The 15,459-nt window shown below is 32.2% G+C and overlaps 1 protein-coding gene across 1 annotated transcript in view; it reads left to right on the top strand.

Annotated features, from left to right (window-relative positions):
* The window catches only part of LOC150083618 (protein FAM76A), a 139,233-nt gene that overhangs the window by 72,616 nt on the left and 51,158 nt on the right, over window positions 1-15,459 (top strand). The window contains exon 6 of the mRNA XM_090378542.1: window positions 3,406-3,483. Coding sequence (XP_090234668.1) covers window positions 3,406-3,483 — 78 coding nt within the window. The remainder of the gene's footprint in view (window positions 1-3,405; window positions 3,484-15,459) is intronic.

The following is a 15,459-nucleotide window of genomic DNA, read 5'->3' as shown; positions in this document are numbered from 1 at the left end:
TTACAAAGTGAAAGTAAATAAAAGATTAGTCACAAGCTAAATTCAGCATAAGCACAAGCATGGTTACCAACCAGTTTCCAAAACCCAAAATTTTTTTAAGTGTTTTGCCAGCTTTGCCAATTATTTAATTGAGTAACATCGAGCATGACCAGACATAATTAATAATGTTAATGTTACATTTATGATTGGCTGATATGACCAAAAGTTTTTAAAATATGTGAAATTCTTGCTGTGTAGTTTCCTGGATTCCCAGGTGATTTCCTTTTATATGTGGAAATTTGACTTTTGCATGAAAATATTCAAAGGACTTTGGTGTATGTTTAATTCTACCTGTTCTTTTATTGTGTGTGAAAATTTGGATCTTCAACACAGACAAATTGTGTATTTTGTATGGATCATTCACGTATATGCACCAGCTAAATACAAAATTTTTTCATCTGCTTTGTTTCTAGTTTGTAAACAGCTGGGCAAGTCAGATGTTATTCCTTTTAAATTGTCAAAGAATTTCCAGAATTTATCTGTCTTTACCATCACATGTTATATATCTTGTGCATTTGAATGGTGACCATTTTAGTTTTGGTATTAAAAACACGTATACAGTATACTGTGAGACTTAGGCCTATCATAAGGTGATATTCAGCATAAACAAGAAAAATTGCAATAGAACTGTGTACATAATGATTTTTGTAAAATTAAAACGTAAGTGTTTTTGACACATTGAAGAATTAATTACAAACTGCAACCAGTAGTGCTGATGAGGTGCTAGCTGCCACCATGAGCAAAATTAAAAATAAATTTTACAACTGTAGAAATAATTAATCTACTTTTTATAGTTAATTTGCAATTTTGTTTTATTTTCGTTATTAGATGTTGGTTGCATATTTGCATTTTGGTTTGACTTGTTGATTGGGCGGTCAGCAATTAATTTGCATCTTATCCTTTAGTTTGGTTTGTTTCCTAATTATTAGAATAAACATATTTAAGATATGCTCTCTATTGTTGTGTCTGCCTTGATTACTTGCATCAGGGCAGTTCTTTTGCCATTAGCAAGCCATGTTGACAGAAATGTAAGTGTTTAGGGATTTCCACAGCCAAAGCATTCTTGAAAAAAGTGGTCACTAAGCTTTCTTTTTTAGGTTTTCCTTCTGTAGTGAATGTCTGCATTCACCTTTTGGGTTAAATGGAATTGGGGTTTCTTAGGTTGTTTCTGGTAGCAGTTGCACCAAACTTTAGCAGTAGACTATGCCACTATTTTTTCCTGGGTGACTGTAGGCTTCTGCTTATTTATGAAATTTTTTAATTTTGCTCACGTGCAGGTGGAAGAGGCACCTCATCATCATTTCTTATTACAGTTTTATCATTATAAAAGTTCCTACAAAAATGGATAGTTGTGCGATTATGTACTAGTATGTCACATTAAAATCCCCACCTTATGTACACTTAATTTTACCACTTATTTGCAAATAGGTTACTTATGAAAGCTCCCCCCCCCCCAAGTGCTATGCAAAGTCGTCCCAGCCTATACTGTTAACATGCTTGTACTGCTCCTGAGGTGGTCAACTTTTGCTATTTGTGGAAAAAAATTTTTAGTGTTTCTGAATTCTGATTGGCATACACCAATGTTTTCTAATAGGTTTTAAAAATATACCTTTTACTAATGGATTGCATAAATTTAATGTAATTTTTTTATTTTTTTAATGAAAAATTTGAAAACTTAAAAATATATAACTTTCAGTGAACTAAGACATTAATTCTGTTGAAAAAAAATAAAAAGAAAGTTATAGACATAAATATATAAACATGAAAATTAGGGTGATGCTACCCAGGTGTGTGAAACTAGATGAGTTTGTGAGGAATGCAGCATGTAACATGATGCAGTAAACTACATAGGCATTTTTTGTCAGTTTCAAAATGGATTTCGTTCAGATCGGTTATGTATCAGCACTCTGCATCTATTTAAAAATGAAATCACAAAAAAGAAATCATTGTTGGTAGATCCATCCAATGTTTAGAAGCATTCTAATACTTTTTTTCCCCCTCCATATAAATTTCAGTGTACAAAAAAAGTATCCCGAAAAATTCTTTTCATCAAAGCTATGTATGGACATAGGTAGCTTTCATGTGTTCTGTGCATTTCTGACAGAAAATTGCAAAAACAGATGTGATTATTTTGTCTCCTGTAAGCATAATTCATTTTCATTGTGCTAGCAGGATACATCACTACAGCAAAAGAAACATTGCAATGAGTTGCACTATTATTGCACTACTTTCAAACAAGTGGCTCTGCAAAAAGTGTTTTTCACTGTTCTTTGTCATTTATTTCAAAGCTACCACCTACTGCCTGATAAAGGATCAGAAAATCTTGAAAGAGGCTGTCGTAGCAGTGTCCCATCTTTTAAATAAATGGTAGATTAGCCATTTGTTTGGAAGTAGTGCAGTACCAGGGCAACTGAATTGAGAAGCCTGTTTTGGTTTTCATACAATTAGCAACTTACTGTAGTACCATATTGCACTGTTGTGTATAATGTCCATACACATGCATGTTGTGCAGACAAAGAAACCCAAAACAACTCACTGAGGGCTGCCTACCCTACCTTTCCCTCTTTGGCTGAAATTAGTTAACCATAGCTTACTGATGAGGCCTTTAGAAATTCTTCTAGTGTGTGGTGTGGTTCGAACACAGACACCTCGAAATAACAAGTGGCAAAGCGGCTGTTTATACTGTCACAAAAGACATGTTGAACAGTGAATCTATTCTAATACCTACTGCAAGTTCAGCAGATACATATTATACTTTATAGTATTCATAGCCAAGGTACAGTTTGTTGGATCTCAACTGTTTCATTTGGGGAGGATCTGTCTATCATAAAAAAAGCCTGCTATTTCTCATATACTGGCATTAGCTGACCATTCAGTTCAAGATCTGGCTACTGTGAGCAATAAAACCATTGCATTAACTAGGCAGTATGCTGTTAAGCATACAGAATTTAAAAATTGTGAATTGTATTTGATACTATTAGTTATCTCCATTTGTTTTCAGATTTATTTTAAATTTTGTGTGCCATATATACTAATAGATTTTACAGGTATCTTTTACTAATGGTGTCTACTCTTTATAACTCACTGTATATTAAATTTGTATTTTTAAGGATGGTTAAGCAATGTGATAAACAGTTAATTCAAATATCTAATCAGCCTGCCACCATGGCATTTTTTTTAAAGGAATTTTTATAATTGCATGTTAAAAAAAAAAAAAAAAAAATCACAAAATGTGCTGTCTATAGGATTGCCCTTACCATCCCATGTTCACTCATTAGTCAGTTTTTCTAACACATACACACTGTTATTTTATTTGTTCATAATTTGCTGTGCATCTTTTATATTAATCATGAGTTTTTATTATAGGAACAGTGACCGTTCAAGTCCCAACAAGAAACCAAGACTTGAGCTAGGCAAATCACCTAATGGTAACTTACCATCCAGGTATTTAAAATATATAATTTTTTATATATATATATATATATATAGCAAGTAGTACAGTACTTAATACAAAATAATGCCAGTGTCAATACTGCCATTTGTTTTTGTTACAGTGGCTACTGCTATTATATTCTCAAAAAACAGCCTGTGTACCATATACTCACATCTTGGATCTCTTATATATGTAAGTTGAATTTTGTAACTCTTAGAGCTACAAATAAACTATCCTTTCTGTTTTTTCAGAAAAGACACAAGCTTTGTTGCTTTTAATAAGGTTATTGTTTCTCATATATATATATATATATATATGTGTTCAGCAGGTTTTTTCTGAAATGCACATTTATCACAGAATTGTTTTCCTGTTATTTTAGTTACATTATTTTGATTTCAATTAATATTCAGAACTATTTTAAGTTGAAGAAACAGTGTATTCTGAAAATTGAAGCTTGTTCAGAAAATATTAACAATTTAAATATGGGTACTTTCAACTTAAACTTTTTTTTTTTTTTTTTCCCTAAAGTTATCCAGTACATGGTAGGCATTGTACACCAGTCTTTAGTAGTACTGTTTTTTTTTTTTTTTTTTTTCCTTAAGTTTAATTTTAAACAGTAAAATTATCAACTGGAATAGCATGCTAACCTAGTTTGAGCACTGCTGTGTAAGTAGTGCTTTTTGGACAGATGATCTCACTTTGACTAAATACTTGCATGGGTACAAAAAAATCTATTTAGAAAATTCTAATGCTGCAGAAAATTAGGATTTTCTAATTTCCTTGCATCTTGTAAGTTGAAAATTTTTTATTTATTTAGCTGTAATGTTCGAGTTCAGTTATTTATGAATAATTTTGTGAGTATTTGCAGCAGGATTAATAACTAGCAAAGGAAGCACGAAAATTTGTCTTATTCTGCCTTCTCCCCCTCCCCCAAACACCTGTTATCCTGTAATTTTAAAAAATTAAAAATACAATCAGAATAAATCTCATTGTTATTACCAAAATTAATAACTCACCTCTGAAACCATTGAAAAACATTACTTTATAAATTCCAGAACAGAAAGCATGAAAAATACCAAAATAATAAAGTCCTTATAGAGATGCACAACATTTTAGGCTTGTCATTATTAAATTTTTAGAGATGACATCTATAGTTTCCCTAAACTGCTTTGTTTCAGTTTACATTTTTTTTTTATTTGTAGGAAATGTTTACAGTTCATGATGTATGCTAAGTTTGTTTGTCTCTCTTTTTTATATATATATAAGTTCAAGAAGTGGGAAGTATATATATTTTGTTCAATTGATTTTTAATTATTTGTTACTGTAATGTAAGATTTTCGATTTTTTCATTTTAATTTCTGGAGAGTATCATATGGAAGTGTTCTACGTACTATATTGAGGTAAACTTCTCTTATTATTTTTACAAATCTTTTCAAATGTATAGCAGCAGTCCATTTATGTCTTTGCTGTTAATCCTGATCTAGTTAGTATACATAAATACTCATTAAAATACGTGAAAATCAGCTGAATTCTTCATAAATTTAATCTAATATAAAAAATTCACATTTTTTCCTGGTTTTGTGCTGTGATTTTTTTTTTTTTTTTTTTTCACTTTTATTTATTTTTAACTTAAATTAATTATTGTAATGTCTGTTACCTAATTATCATTCAGATCTGTTATTTCCTTTTTGACTATTAGACTGCCACTTGTCAGTTTTATTGCATAAATAAATATGATTAAGCCCTCATTTCTGTAATGCTTGCTGACACCATCAGTCCACCTTGCTGTTTGTCTGCTGCCAAGTCTGTTATTCATTTTTGTTTCACTTATCTGTTTACCTAATTTTCCTTTCTTTCATCCTACTATTTTAACTATGCTTTATTAATATAAGCTGACTGCAAATATATCAGCCCTCCCTGAATTTACAAAAGTTCTGAAATCTTGGATGAATTATTGCTCATTAAAGAGCAGTAAAATCAAGAAAACCAGACCGTCCTGGCTATCTTAATTATTCTAAATATACTGTACCATGTACAGTTGAAGTTCCCAAATCTAAAAGATGGGCAGATTCATCAATCAGCAAATTTAGTTCACAGGTGGTGTTGATTGTGCAGGGAGGAAATTTTTTATAATGTCATGGGATTACCTATTGCTATTCATAAACAACATTGGTGACTCATTTATAATTAGCAAGAGACCCAGAAACTGAGTTTCTGGGTCTCATAATTCATATATATATATATATATATATGAAACATTAAGTTGATTTAACAACTTTTAGATTGCTGTATTTCTAAGCCACATCAACTGTCATTCATTTGTATTTGTCCATATGCTGCCTTAAAGAAAAGCAAGTGGCTGGGAAGTTTGTAATGGTTCGAAGTGCAAACCCAAGTCATTATCTGTTATTTAAAAGTCTTTATTGTTAAATAAATTAAACAAGGTGGGACGTTGAGGTCTGATTTCTATGAAAATATTTAGTGTTGGTTCATCAACTGTCTGTATATGATATATTTTGGAATATATATATATATATATATATATATATATATATATGTAGATTTTTTAAAAAAAAGGTTTTTTTGAACTGGATGTATCTTTTTCTGCATACATCCACTGAGAGGTAAACTGTCTCTTTGTGGCTTAGTTAACTTCTTCATAAAAGTCATATTTCTTGCTTTGGAAATGCTGCTTAAGTTTTGAGAAAAAAAAAAAAAAAACTTGACTGAACTATGAGCTAGCGGAGGATGTAGTACAACTTCAAATTCCAGTGAGTTTTTTCTTGCCATTGTTGCGCAGCTTGAGTGAGGTCTTACATCGTCATATTAAAGCAACATTGTTGTATTGCTAAGCCTACTTGTTTGTTTCTCTTTTTAAGCTTTTTCAATATCTTAGTGTAGTGCATCAGACTGAATTGATTATGGTCCCTTTTTTTTTGTTTTCTTCAAAAATTAGGCATGAATAAAATCTATAGAGTTACAAAAAAAACAATTGACATTGATTTTTCAGCCAATGTACTTGGACTCGGAAATATTTTTGAAGAATAAATAAACTTTAAAAATTAAAAATAATAATTTTTATTTTGTAAAGTTTATTTATTCTTTTATTCTTCCTTCTGGTCTCTATCGGATCAGCTATGATGTATGCATATACTTTTTATGCGTACATCATAACAGAAACAGAGACCTGAGTTATTGCAGTGGCTCCTACGATTTTCGCTGCCAATCCCTAGAAGTAGTTAAAGTCCTGGGACCCACAGCTTTAGGTACTTACCATAATTATGCTTATGTTGATTGCATTTTATTTCAGGTAATTTGTTTTTTAGCATACAGGTGCTCTCAGTTCTTCCCTGGTTATTACACCTGATTGCTCAGCTCCCCTACCAAATACACTGATAATAACTTTTTTGTCTATATATATATATATATATGTAATATGAAAACGAAGAAGTGGAAAAAAAGGAAAAACAGGAAAAACAGTACGTGTACCTGAATGCGCAAAGCAGCAAAACAGGATACATGTATATAAATAAGTGTCACCGATTAAAATAAAAATAAATATAGATGGAGAAGTTATTAAACACAAAATGCCGAGCCTAGTTGAAGAAAAAAAAAGAAAAAAAGAATGTTAAGAACCTATATAAATTAAGTAGAATTAAATCTGAATTAATGCCGAATTAACAGGCCAATCATATGTACAAAAGCTGAAAGAAAAAGAGGGGAGGGTAACAGAGATAAAAATTATAAAATAAAAATTAAAATTGTAAAATAAAAATTAAAGAATTAAAAATTAAAAATTGGTACATAGATCAGGTATTTCATCAGGGGGCTACACCTGATCATGTACCAAACACTGTGTTTCTATGCAAACTCATGCTGATGGAGAAGCTATAAAAATGAAATGGATATAAAAAAATGAAATAGATATATATAAAAAAAATTAAATGGATATAAAAATAATTTTTTAAAATTTTTAAAATTTTTAAAACTCCAGAAACATGAGTGAGGTAGCCCCAACGCAGTGTATTTAGATTAATAAATTATGTAACGTAGTGTATTTAGAAATAAATTGAGTCGATAGTATGTAAGAACGCAAACGCAGTGTGTTTAGTAAATTAAGTGTGTAAGAACGTAAGTTTAAATCAAAAGTATGTAAGTTAAATAATAATGAATAACAAGATAACAAGATAGCGGTATAGAAAAAGGAAGCAATGCAAGGTAGGGGAGGGAAAAGGAGTTAAAAATATAGAGGCGAAGATAGTGAGAATAAGAAAAGTGAGAATGTCCGAATCACCCTCGTATTACACTAATAGTTCAACGGACGGAAAAACGAAGATCAGAAAGTAGAAAGATGTAAAGAGAAGGAAAAGAGTTTAAAGGATGCTAGGCAAGCTGGGTGTGTAAGTACCCAACCTCATAGAGAGGGCCTTGGCTATGAGAGTGTTAGTAGAAGTGGAAATTAATACCACTAGCTTGTAGTGTATATTTTGAGTGATAAACATGAAATATAATAAAAAATATGAAGAGGAGAAAAATTAAATACCTATGATATTTGGCAGAAATAAGTTGAGTGAAATATAATCAAGAAATGAAGATACAAATTTGCGATCATGATTAATAAGATACAATTATGCGAATATGATTAATAAGAATGGAATGTACACAGAGGGAAAACTATGACAACGATGGTGGAGTTGCTCAGAAGAGAAGAACTGTGGGAGCCCTCTGTGGTTAAAATAAAATAGAGAAAATAAGATTGGACATAAATAAATACTGATATTAAATTAAGAAAAATGAAAAGAAAAACTTACATCGTTCTAATAGAAGTCATAATGTGTGATCACTTTCCAAGCAGTGGAAATACCACCATTCAAATGTACAACTATACAGGTATCGAATTAACCCTAATCAAGGTGGAACCGAATTTTTCTTTAATGAAATCAGAGAGATGTTTTATAATAAAATTTAAAAAATTAATGGGAATGTCATTATTGCGAAGTTTGGTATAAAGATCATTTAAAGCACCAGCGAAAAGTGATTGATTGCTACTAATATTAGCCAAACGGATAATTTGTGTGTAGATTATATTTTTATGAACCTTAATCGAAATGTTTGAGTTCCAATTTGTTAAATAGATAATATTAAAATTAAATTCGCTTCTTTTGTCGAATAGTTCCAAATTGTGACGAAGAGGAGGACTATTTAGAGTAATACTTAAATCTGGAAAATTTGCATGTTGGTTGCCAAGGTTTTCTATATTGAGAGTGAGTTCAGTTGGATATATGGATTTAGCAATATTTTCAAAATGAATGTTGAGAATAAGAATGTCATCAACATAGCAGAATGCATAAAAATTAAGGTTCGGATTGTTATGCATATATAGATGTTCGTAATAATGAAGAAATAGATTAGCTACTATGCTAGAAATTTGTGAACCCATGGGAACTCCTATGGATTGTTTATAAGCATATTTACCATCGTAGATAAAATTGTTTAGAATACAGAGGTTGATATAGTTATTCCAAGTAACCTCATCTGTTGGTATAACATTTTTGTATTTGAGGAACAATTGATGAAGTACATTAACAATCAAGTGATGCGGTAAGGAGGTAAATAAGTTGATGAAGTCATATGTTTCAATACTAAATATGCTGGAATATGTATTGGAATTGGAATTAAAAATTTTGATGATACTGTGGTTATTGTTAATGATCCAAGTGGAAGGGATATTGATAAGAATGGTAGTTAACAATTTGAAAAATTGTTTACCTGGATGATAACAGCCACTTTTTTTGGCACTAGTGATGAATCTGAAGCCAACTGGATGTTTATGGAATTTGGCAATTTCTTGTATATGATAGCCAAATTCCATAAACATCCAGTGATTGTTAATGTACTTCATCAATTGTTCCTCAAATACAAAAACGTTATACCATATGTATAGTTGTACATTTGAATGGTGGTATTTCCACTGCTTGGAAAGTGATCACACATTATGACTTCTATTAGAACGATGTAAGTTTTTCTTTTCATTTTTCTTAATTTAATATCAGTATTTATTTATGTCCAATCTTATTTTCTCTATTTTATTTTAACCACAGAGGGCTCCCACAGTTCTTCTCTTCTGAGCAACTCCACCATCGTTGTCATAGTTTTCCCTCTGTGTACATTCCATTCTTATTAATCATATTCGCATAATTGTATCTTATTAATCATGATCGCAAATTTGTATCTTCATTTCTTGATTATATTTCACTCAACTTATTTCTGCCAAATATCATAGGTATTTAATTTTTCTCCTCTTCATATTTTTTATTATATTTCATGTTTATCACTCAAAATATACACTACAAGCTAGTGGTATTAATTTCCACTTCTACTAACACTCTCATAGCCAAGGCCCTCTCTATGAGGTTGGGTACTTACACACCCAGCTTGCCTAGCATCCTTTAAACTCTTTTCCTTCTCTTTACATCTTTCTACTTTCTGATCTTCGTTTTTCCGTCCGTTGAACTATTAGTGTAATACGAGGGTGATTCGGACATTCTCACTTTTCTTATTCTCACTATCTTCGCCTCTATATTTTTAACTCCTTTTCCCTCCCCTACCTTGCATTGCTTCCTTTTTCTATACCGCTATCTTGTTATCTTGTTATTCATTATTATTTAACTTACATACTTTTGATTTAAACTTACGTTCTTACATACTATCGACTCAATTTATTTCTAAATACACTACGTTACATAATTTATTAATCTAAATACACTGCATTGGGGCTACCTCACTCATGTTTCTGGAGTTTTAAAAATTTTAAAAATTTAAAAAAATTATTTTTATATCCATTTAATTTTTTTTATATATATCTATTTCATTTTTTTATATCCATTTCATTTTTATAGCTTCTCCATCAGCATGAGTTTGCATAGAAACACAGTGTTTGGTACATTGATCAGGTGTAGCCCCCTGATGAAATACCTGATCTATGTATTAATTTTTAATTTTTATTTTATAATTTTTATCTCTGTTACCCTCCCCTCTTTTTCTTTCAGCTTTTGTACATATGATTGGCCTGTTAATTCGGCATTAATTCAGATTTAATTCTACTTAATTTATATAGGTTCTTAACATTCTTTTTTTCTGTTTTTTTTCTTCAACTAGGCTTGGCATTTTGTGTTTAATAACTTCTCCATCTATATTTATTTTTATTTTTATTTTATTTTATTTTACTTTCATCGGTGACACTTTTATTTATATATATATATATGTGAGGTAAACTGGCTGATGTTTTTATTTTAAATATCATATTTATTTTAATTATCAGATATATATATATATATATATATATATATAGTCAAGAATAATGATATTACCAAGTGTCTTTTCGCACATGTACCTTATGCATACAGAGCATGTCGGAAACAGAAGTAAGAGCATTGCTGTCTTTTTCGTTATTTTGGTGGATGACCTCTGATGAAGACACAGAAATTATGAAAGAAACTGCAGTGTTATTTCCACCTTGATCGTTCATTCAGAATCTTTCGAGTTTTTTCGAAATCTTAAAATTTTTCAAAATTTATTTGGTATTGTTTCAATCTGTGCAAATCTTATCGTTTTATTTTCCTGTTCATTTCACCCCTCTTTATTTCACAACATATATCGCTCCCAGTATATACCGTATATTCATCAGTTTTAATTTTTACATAAAGCTCGTTAACATGTTCTACCTACAAAATTTTATATATATATATGTATATAGCACTATTGGACCAGACAACATCCATTGTGAAATAATTAAATATCTTTCACCAAAATCCATGGACCACCTGCTCCTCTTATACAACAGAATATTCCTTGAAGAGCAGTTTCCAGCCATCTGTCACAAGGTGATTATTCTTGCCTTTGCTAAGCCAGGAAAGGACCCTTACATACTAGTTTCCAATAAATTACCACCCTATTACTCTGACTAGCTGTTTGCCCAAAATATTGGATACCATAGAACACTTGTGTTTTATGGTACTTAGAATAAAATTCCCTTCTCTCTCTCTCTCTCTCTCTCTCTCTCTCTCTCTCTCTCACACACACACACACACACATTCAATACAGCTTCCAAAGGAACAAGTCCACTTTGGACCACTTAATTAGAATGAAAACATCTATCCGAGATGCTTTCCTAAAAAAGGGAGTGCCCATCTTTGATATGGAAAAAGCATATGATACAACTTAGAGATTTGGTATTTTAAGAGACCTTTATAAACTCGGAATAAGAGGACACCCATTTTTATCAAAAACTTTTTATCCTGTAGTTTTTTTCCAAGTTCGAGTAGGATCCATTCTTGCTTGGTCCTTTTGCCAATGGGAGGGAGTATTGCAAAGATCCGTTTTAAGTGTTATGCATTTTTGCTAACTAAATTTGAATTTGAAAACTCCATTTTTTACTCAGTTTGAATTTATGCCCCCTCAAGTGTATAATCTGAACAAGAGGAAGAATATCATTAGCATTGTGCTTGCTCAAGCCATTCAAAGCCTTAAACACCTCAATCAGATCACCTCACCTATAATTTGAACTGTAGCCTCTCTTGGCAGCCCTTTGTTCCCCTCATTGCTCTTTGCTGTACTCGTTCCAGCAGCTCTACATCCTTTCTAAAATGAGGCCTCCAGGCCTGTATGCAGTACTCAAGGTATGACCTGACCAGTGCCTTATACAAAGGAATAATCACCTGCTTATCCTTGCTAGCAAAATTCCTGTATATCATTGACTAAACCCCATGAGCTGTCCTGGCAGCCTGTCTGCACTCTCAGAGAACTTCATATCTGACTGCACAATTATCCTTGTCATTTTCATTCTCCACCACCCTGAGTAAGTATCACACAATTGGTGCATTCCTCTGGTGTTACCAACACAAACACTTAGAGACTGCACTGATAACATTAGTCCATGAAGAGCAGTGTCCCTTTATTACCACTCTCTGTCTTCACCAACTCAACCATTCCTTTATCCATAGCAGCAACTCGCCCTTAATGCCACGCTGCTCCAATTTATACAGCAGTTTTTATGTGCAACAGTAGCAAAAGCTTTCCTGAAATTCAAGTATATGATATCAAAATTATTCTTTGCATCCAGTTCCTTTGTGACTACATCGTAGTATCCAATCAAATTCAGACATGATTTCCCCTTAACAAACCCATGCTGTGTCTGAACTATAACTGCAGTCCTGTCTGGATGATATCCTGCATTACTTTGTTTACCAGTAACTCCATTATTTACTCTGTAATTACTCATGTCATTCTTTATGAATTATTTGCACTTCTCCAGTCCGTGGGGACTTCCCCTGAATCCAAATTTGCTCTCATAATTATGCCTAAGGTTTTGCTTACTTCCTTTGCTACCTCCATTAGTATAATTGTCTCCCTGTTAGAGTTTGATCAACTCCTGGCCTCCACTTTCCTACAGAATGTTTCTTGTGAATGTCGATGCAAAATACTCATTCAGTTTGTCAGCTATCTGAGCAGGATCGTCAACGATTGAACCATTGATGTCAAGTGGACCAATCTGATTCATCCCTTTCCTTCTAGAGATTATATAAATAAAGATTTCTTTAATCTGCCTTCACTTGCCTAACCTCCTTTGTGAATTCATTACAGACTAGTTTATATCTACCCTAGGCTTCTGTGTCACCTTATTATTTATATGCCTCCCATGCATTTTTCTTTCTTGCTATGAGTCTCGTCAGTTCATCTGACAACCATTTAGGCCTATACCTTGAAGTGTATTTCTTTGTTGGTATGAAAAGCCCATGTATTTTGTTTTCCATGATGACTCTCAGCAGTCCTTGAAATTCCTGGCACCTTGCTATTACTGCTGGTGCTTTCAGAACATAAAGTTGTCTAAAGTCCATATGTCAAAGCAAATGACCCATCCTTGTTGCTTCAACAAAACCAATTGTCTATACAGTATGCTTTTAAGCTGAACTCCCTGCCAGACCACCCCACGTGGACCTCCATTTGTCCTTTTGGTATTCATGTTGAAGAGCTAATCATAGGGCTGAACCTCAAGTTAGATAAGGTTGTGCGATCAGCAAAACAACCTCTTCTACCTTGGTGTGCTAAAATACCAGAATGAAACTTCTCCCCTGAGAACTGGATGCAGTCTGTTGCATCTTCCTTCAGCTGTGTTCAGAACACCAAGCCGAAAATTCTGACCTGTTGACTATACACAGATGACTTAAGTCACAATCATGTGTGGGATCTGCTGCTGTCTTCTCAGACTATATTTTACTGAGCAGATTCCACCTGAATGCAGCATATACACTGCAGAGCTGTATGCTATAGAGTATCTTTGGATCACATAAGAATTTGCGAATACCAGCAGTTTATCATATGCACCAACTCATTTAGGTTTTATCAGCAATGTAGTACACTATTCATCCAACCATGTCCCGATTTCAGCAGATGATATGCACTCTGAATGAAAGTGAATTTGATGTCTGCTTCTACTGAATCCCTAACCACGTTGAATTAAAGGAAATGATTTCGCTGATACCACAGCCAAATCAGCAGCTCTAACAAATAATCTTGACCTGTCAGTCTCCTATCCAAACTGCTGGCAAGTAATCCATAATAAGTTATATTTGCAGTGGTGAGATTCGTGGCATTAGCATTAGTAGAGGCATATGATGCAAGAAAGTAAGTTTATTCAGCATCAACTAAAAAAAAAAAAAAAAACCTTCCCATTTCACCCATCCATTCGCTCCAAATGTTTGTCTAGTTCTGCATTGAATTTATTTAAGCCGTCAACTTTTACTACAACTACATATGGAAGTTTGTTCCGGCAATCAACCATCCGCTGTCTAAAGACAAATTTCCGCACATCTATTCTATAACTGCCTTTCCTCAATTTGAATTTATGTCCCCTCAGGGCGATTAATCTGGGCAAGAGGAAAAATCCCATTGTTAGGTGACAAACTAACTATATCAGATTAAGCCTGTGATTAACCTATTGCAGTCTAGTCTGCACAGGGATTGTAAAGAGGAAGTTCATGCTCAGCTTTGCATAGGACACTGTTGTCTGATACATATTTTAACCAAATATACTAATTTAGGAAATGCTCGTTTTGCCCCTTTTTAACTATCTGACTAAGCCCCTTTTTGTCCCTTTTTAACTATCTGACAGTCAGATGTTGTCCAACAATGACTATGTGTCGGCAGTTTTTAAAAGCCATTAATATATACAATTTACTACTGTCATACTGCTTTGTATTTATTTATTTATATATAATCTTTTGACGAGGTGGCCCTTTAAAGTTAACCAAAATCTTGGTCTGTTTGAAATTTTAATTTAACTCTGATGCAGTTATCTTTTATATGCAAAGTTTTTTGAATATTTCAAAAGCAATGCCATTTCAGTGTATACCTAGTAAAAAAAACTATCACAGAAATGCAGTAAGTTTTTATTTTATTTTGTTTTTTTATGAGAGTTATGACCATCCAAAAAAAATTTAAAGATATGTCAGAGATCAAGGCTCAAAATTGTCCAGTTTTGGAGGTTCGATTGTACCTTATTCCTTACATAATCTTTAATGCTGCCACATTTATTCTTGATCTGGGACTCGTTCAATTTTGCAGTCAACTTTAAAGGTGAAATTTTCTAAGATGTTTTTTTTTGTTTTTTTTTTTTTTTTTTTTTCAATAGGAATAAACTGAGTTGGCTTTGTTTTTAAGAAAAACACAAAAATATTTTGTATATAAATGACAAAGCCAAGGTAATATTGATATATCTTGTGTATAAGCAAATAGACAAAGTTAGCATTTTAGATTCTTATTTATTTTATTATAATTAGACAAATGTGGTTGTCTTCAAGACTAATATTTTAAAAAAATGCTAATTACATAAATTAAATTAATGCCAGAATTAGGGGTAATCAAGGCAAGGTGCAGTTTTTCTACCTGAATACCAAAACATCACAATATTAAAATAAAATCATAAAATA

The sequence above is a fragment of the Mastigoproctus giganteus genome, chromosome 7, assembly GCF_048544385.1.
Source record: "Mastigoproctus giganteus isolate SK-2022 chromosome 7, ASM4854438v1, whole genome shotgun sequence".
NCBI lineage: Eukaryota > Metazoa > Arthropoda > Arachnida > Uropygi > Thelyphonidae > Mastigoproctus > Mastigoproctus giganteus.
Note: the sequence above shows the minus strand (reverse complement) of the source record. Positions and strands in the feature narration are given on the sequence as shown.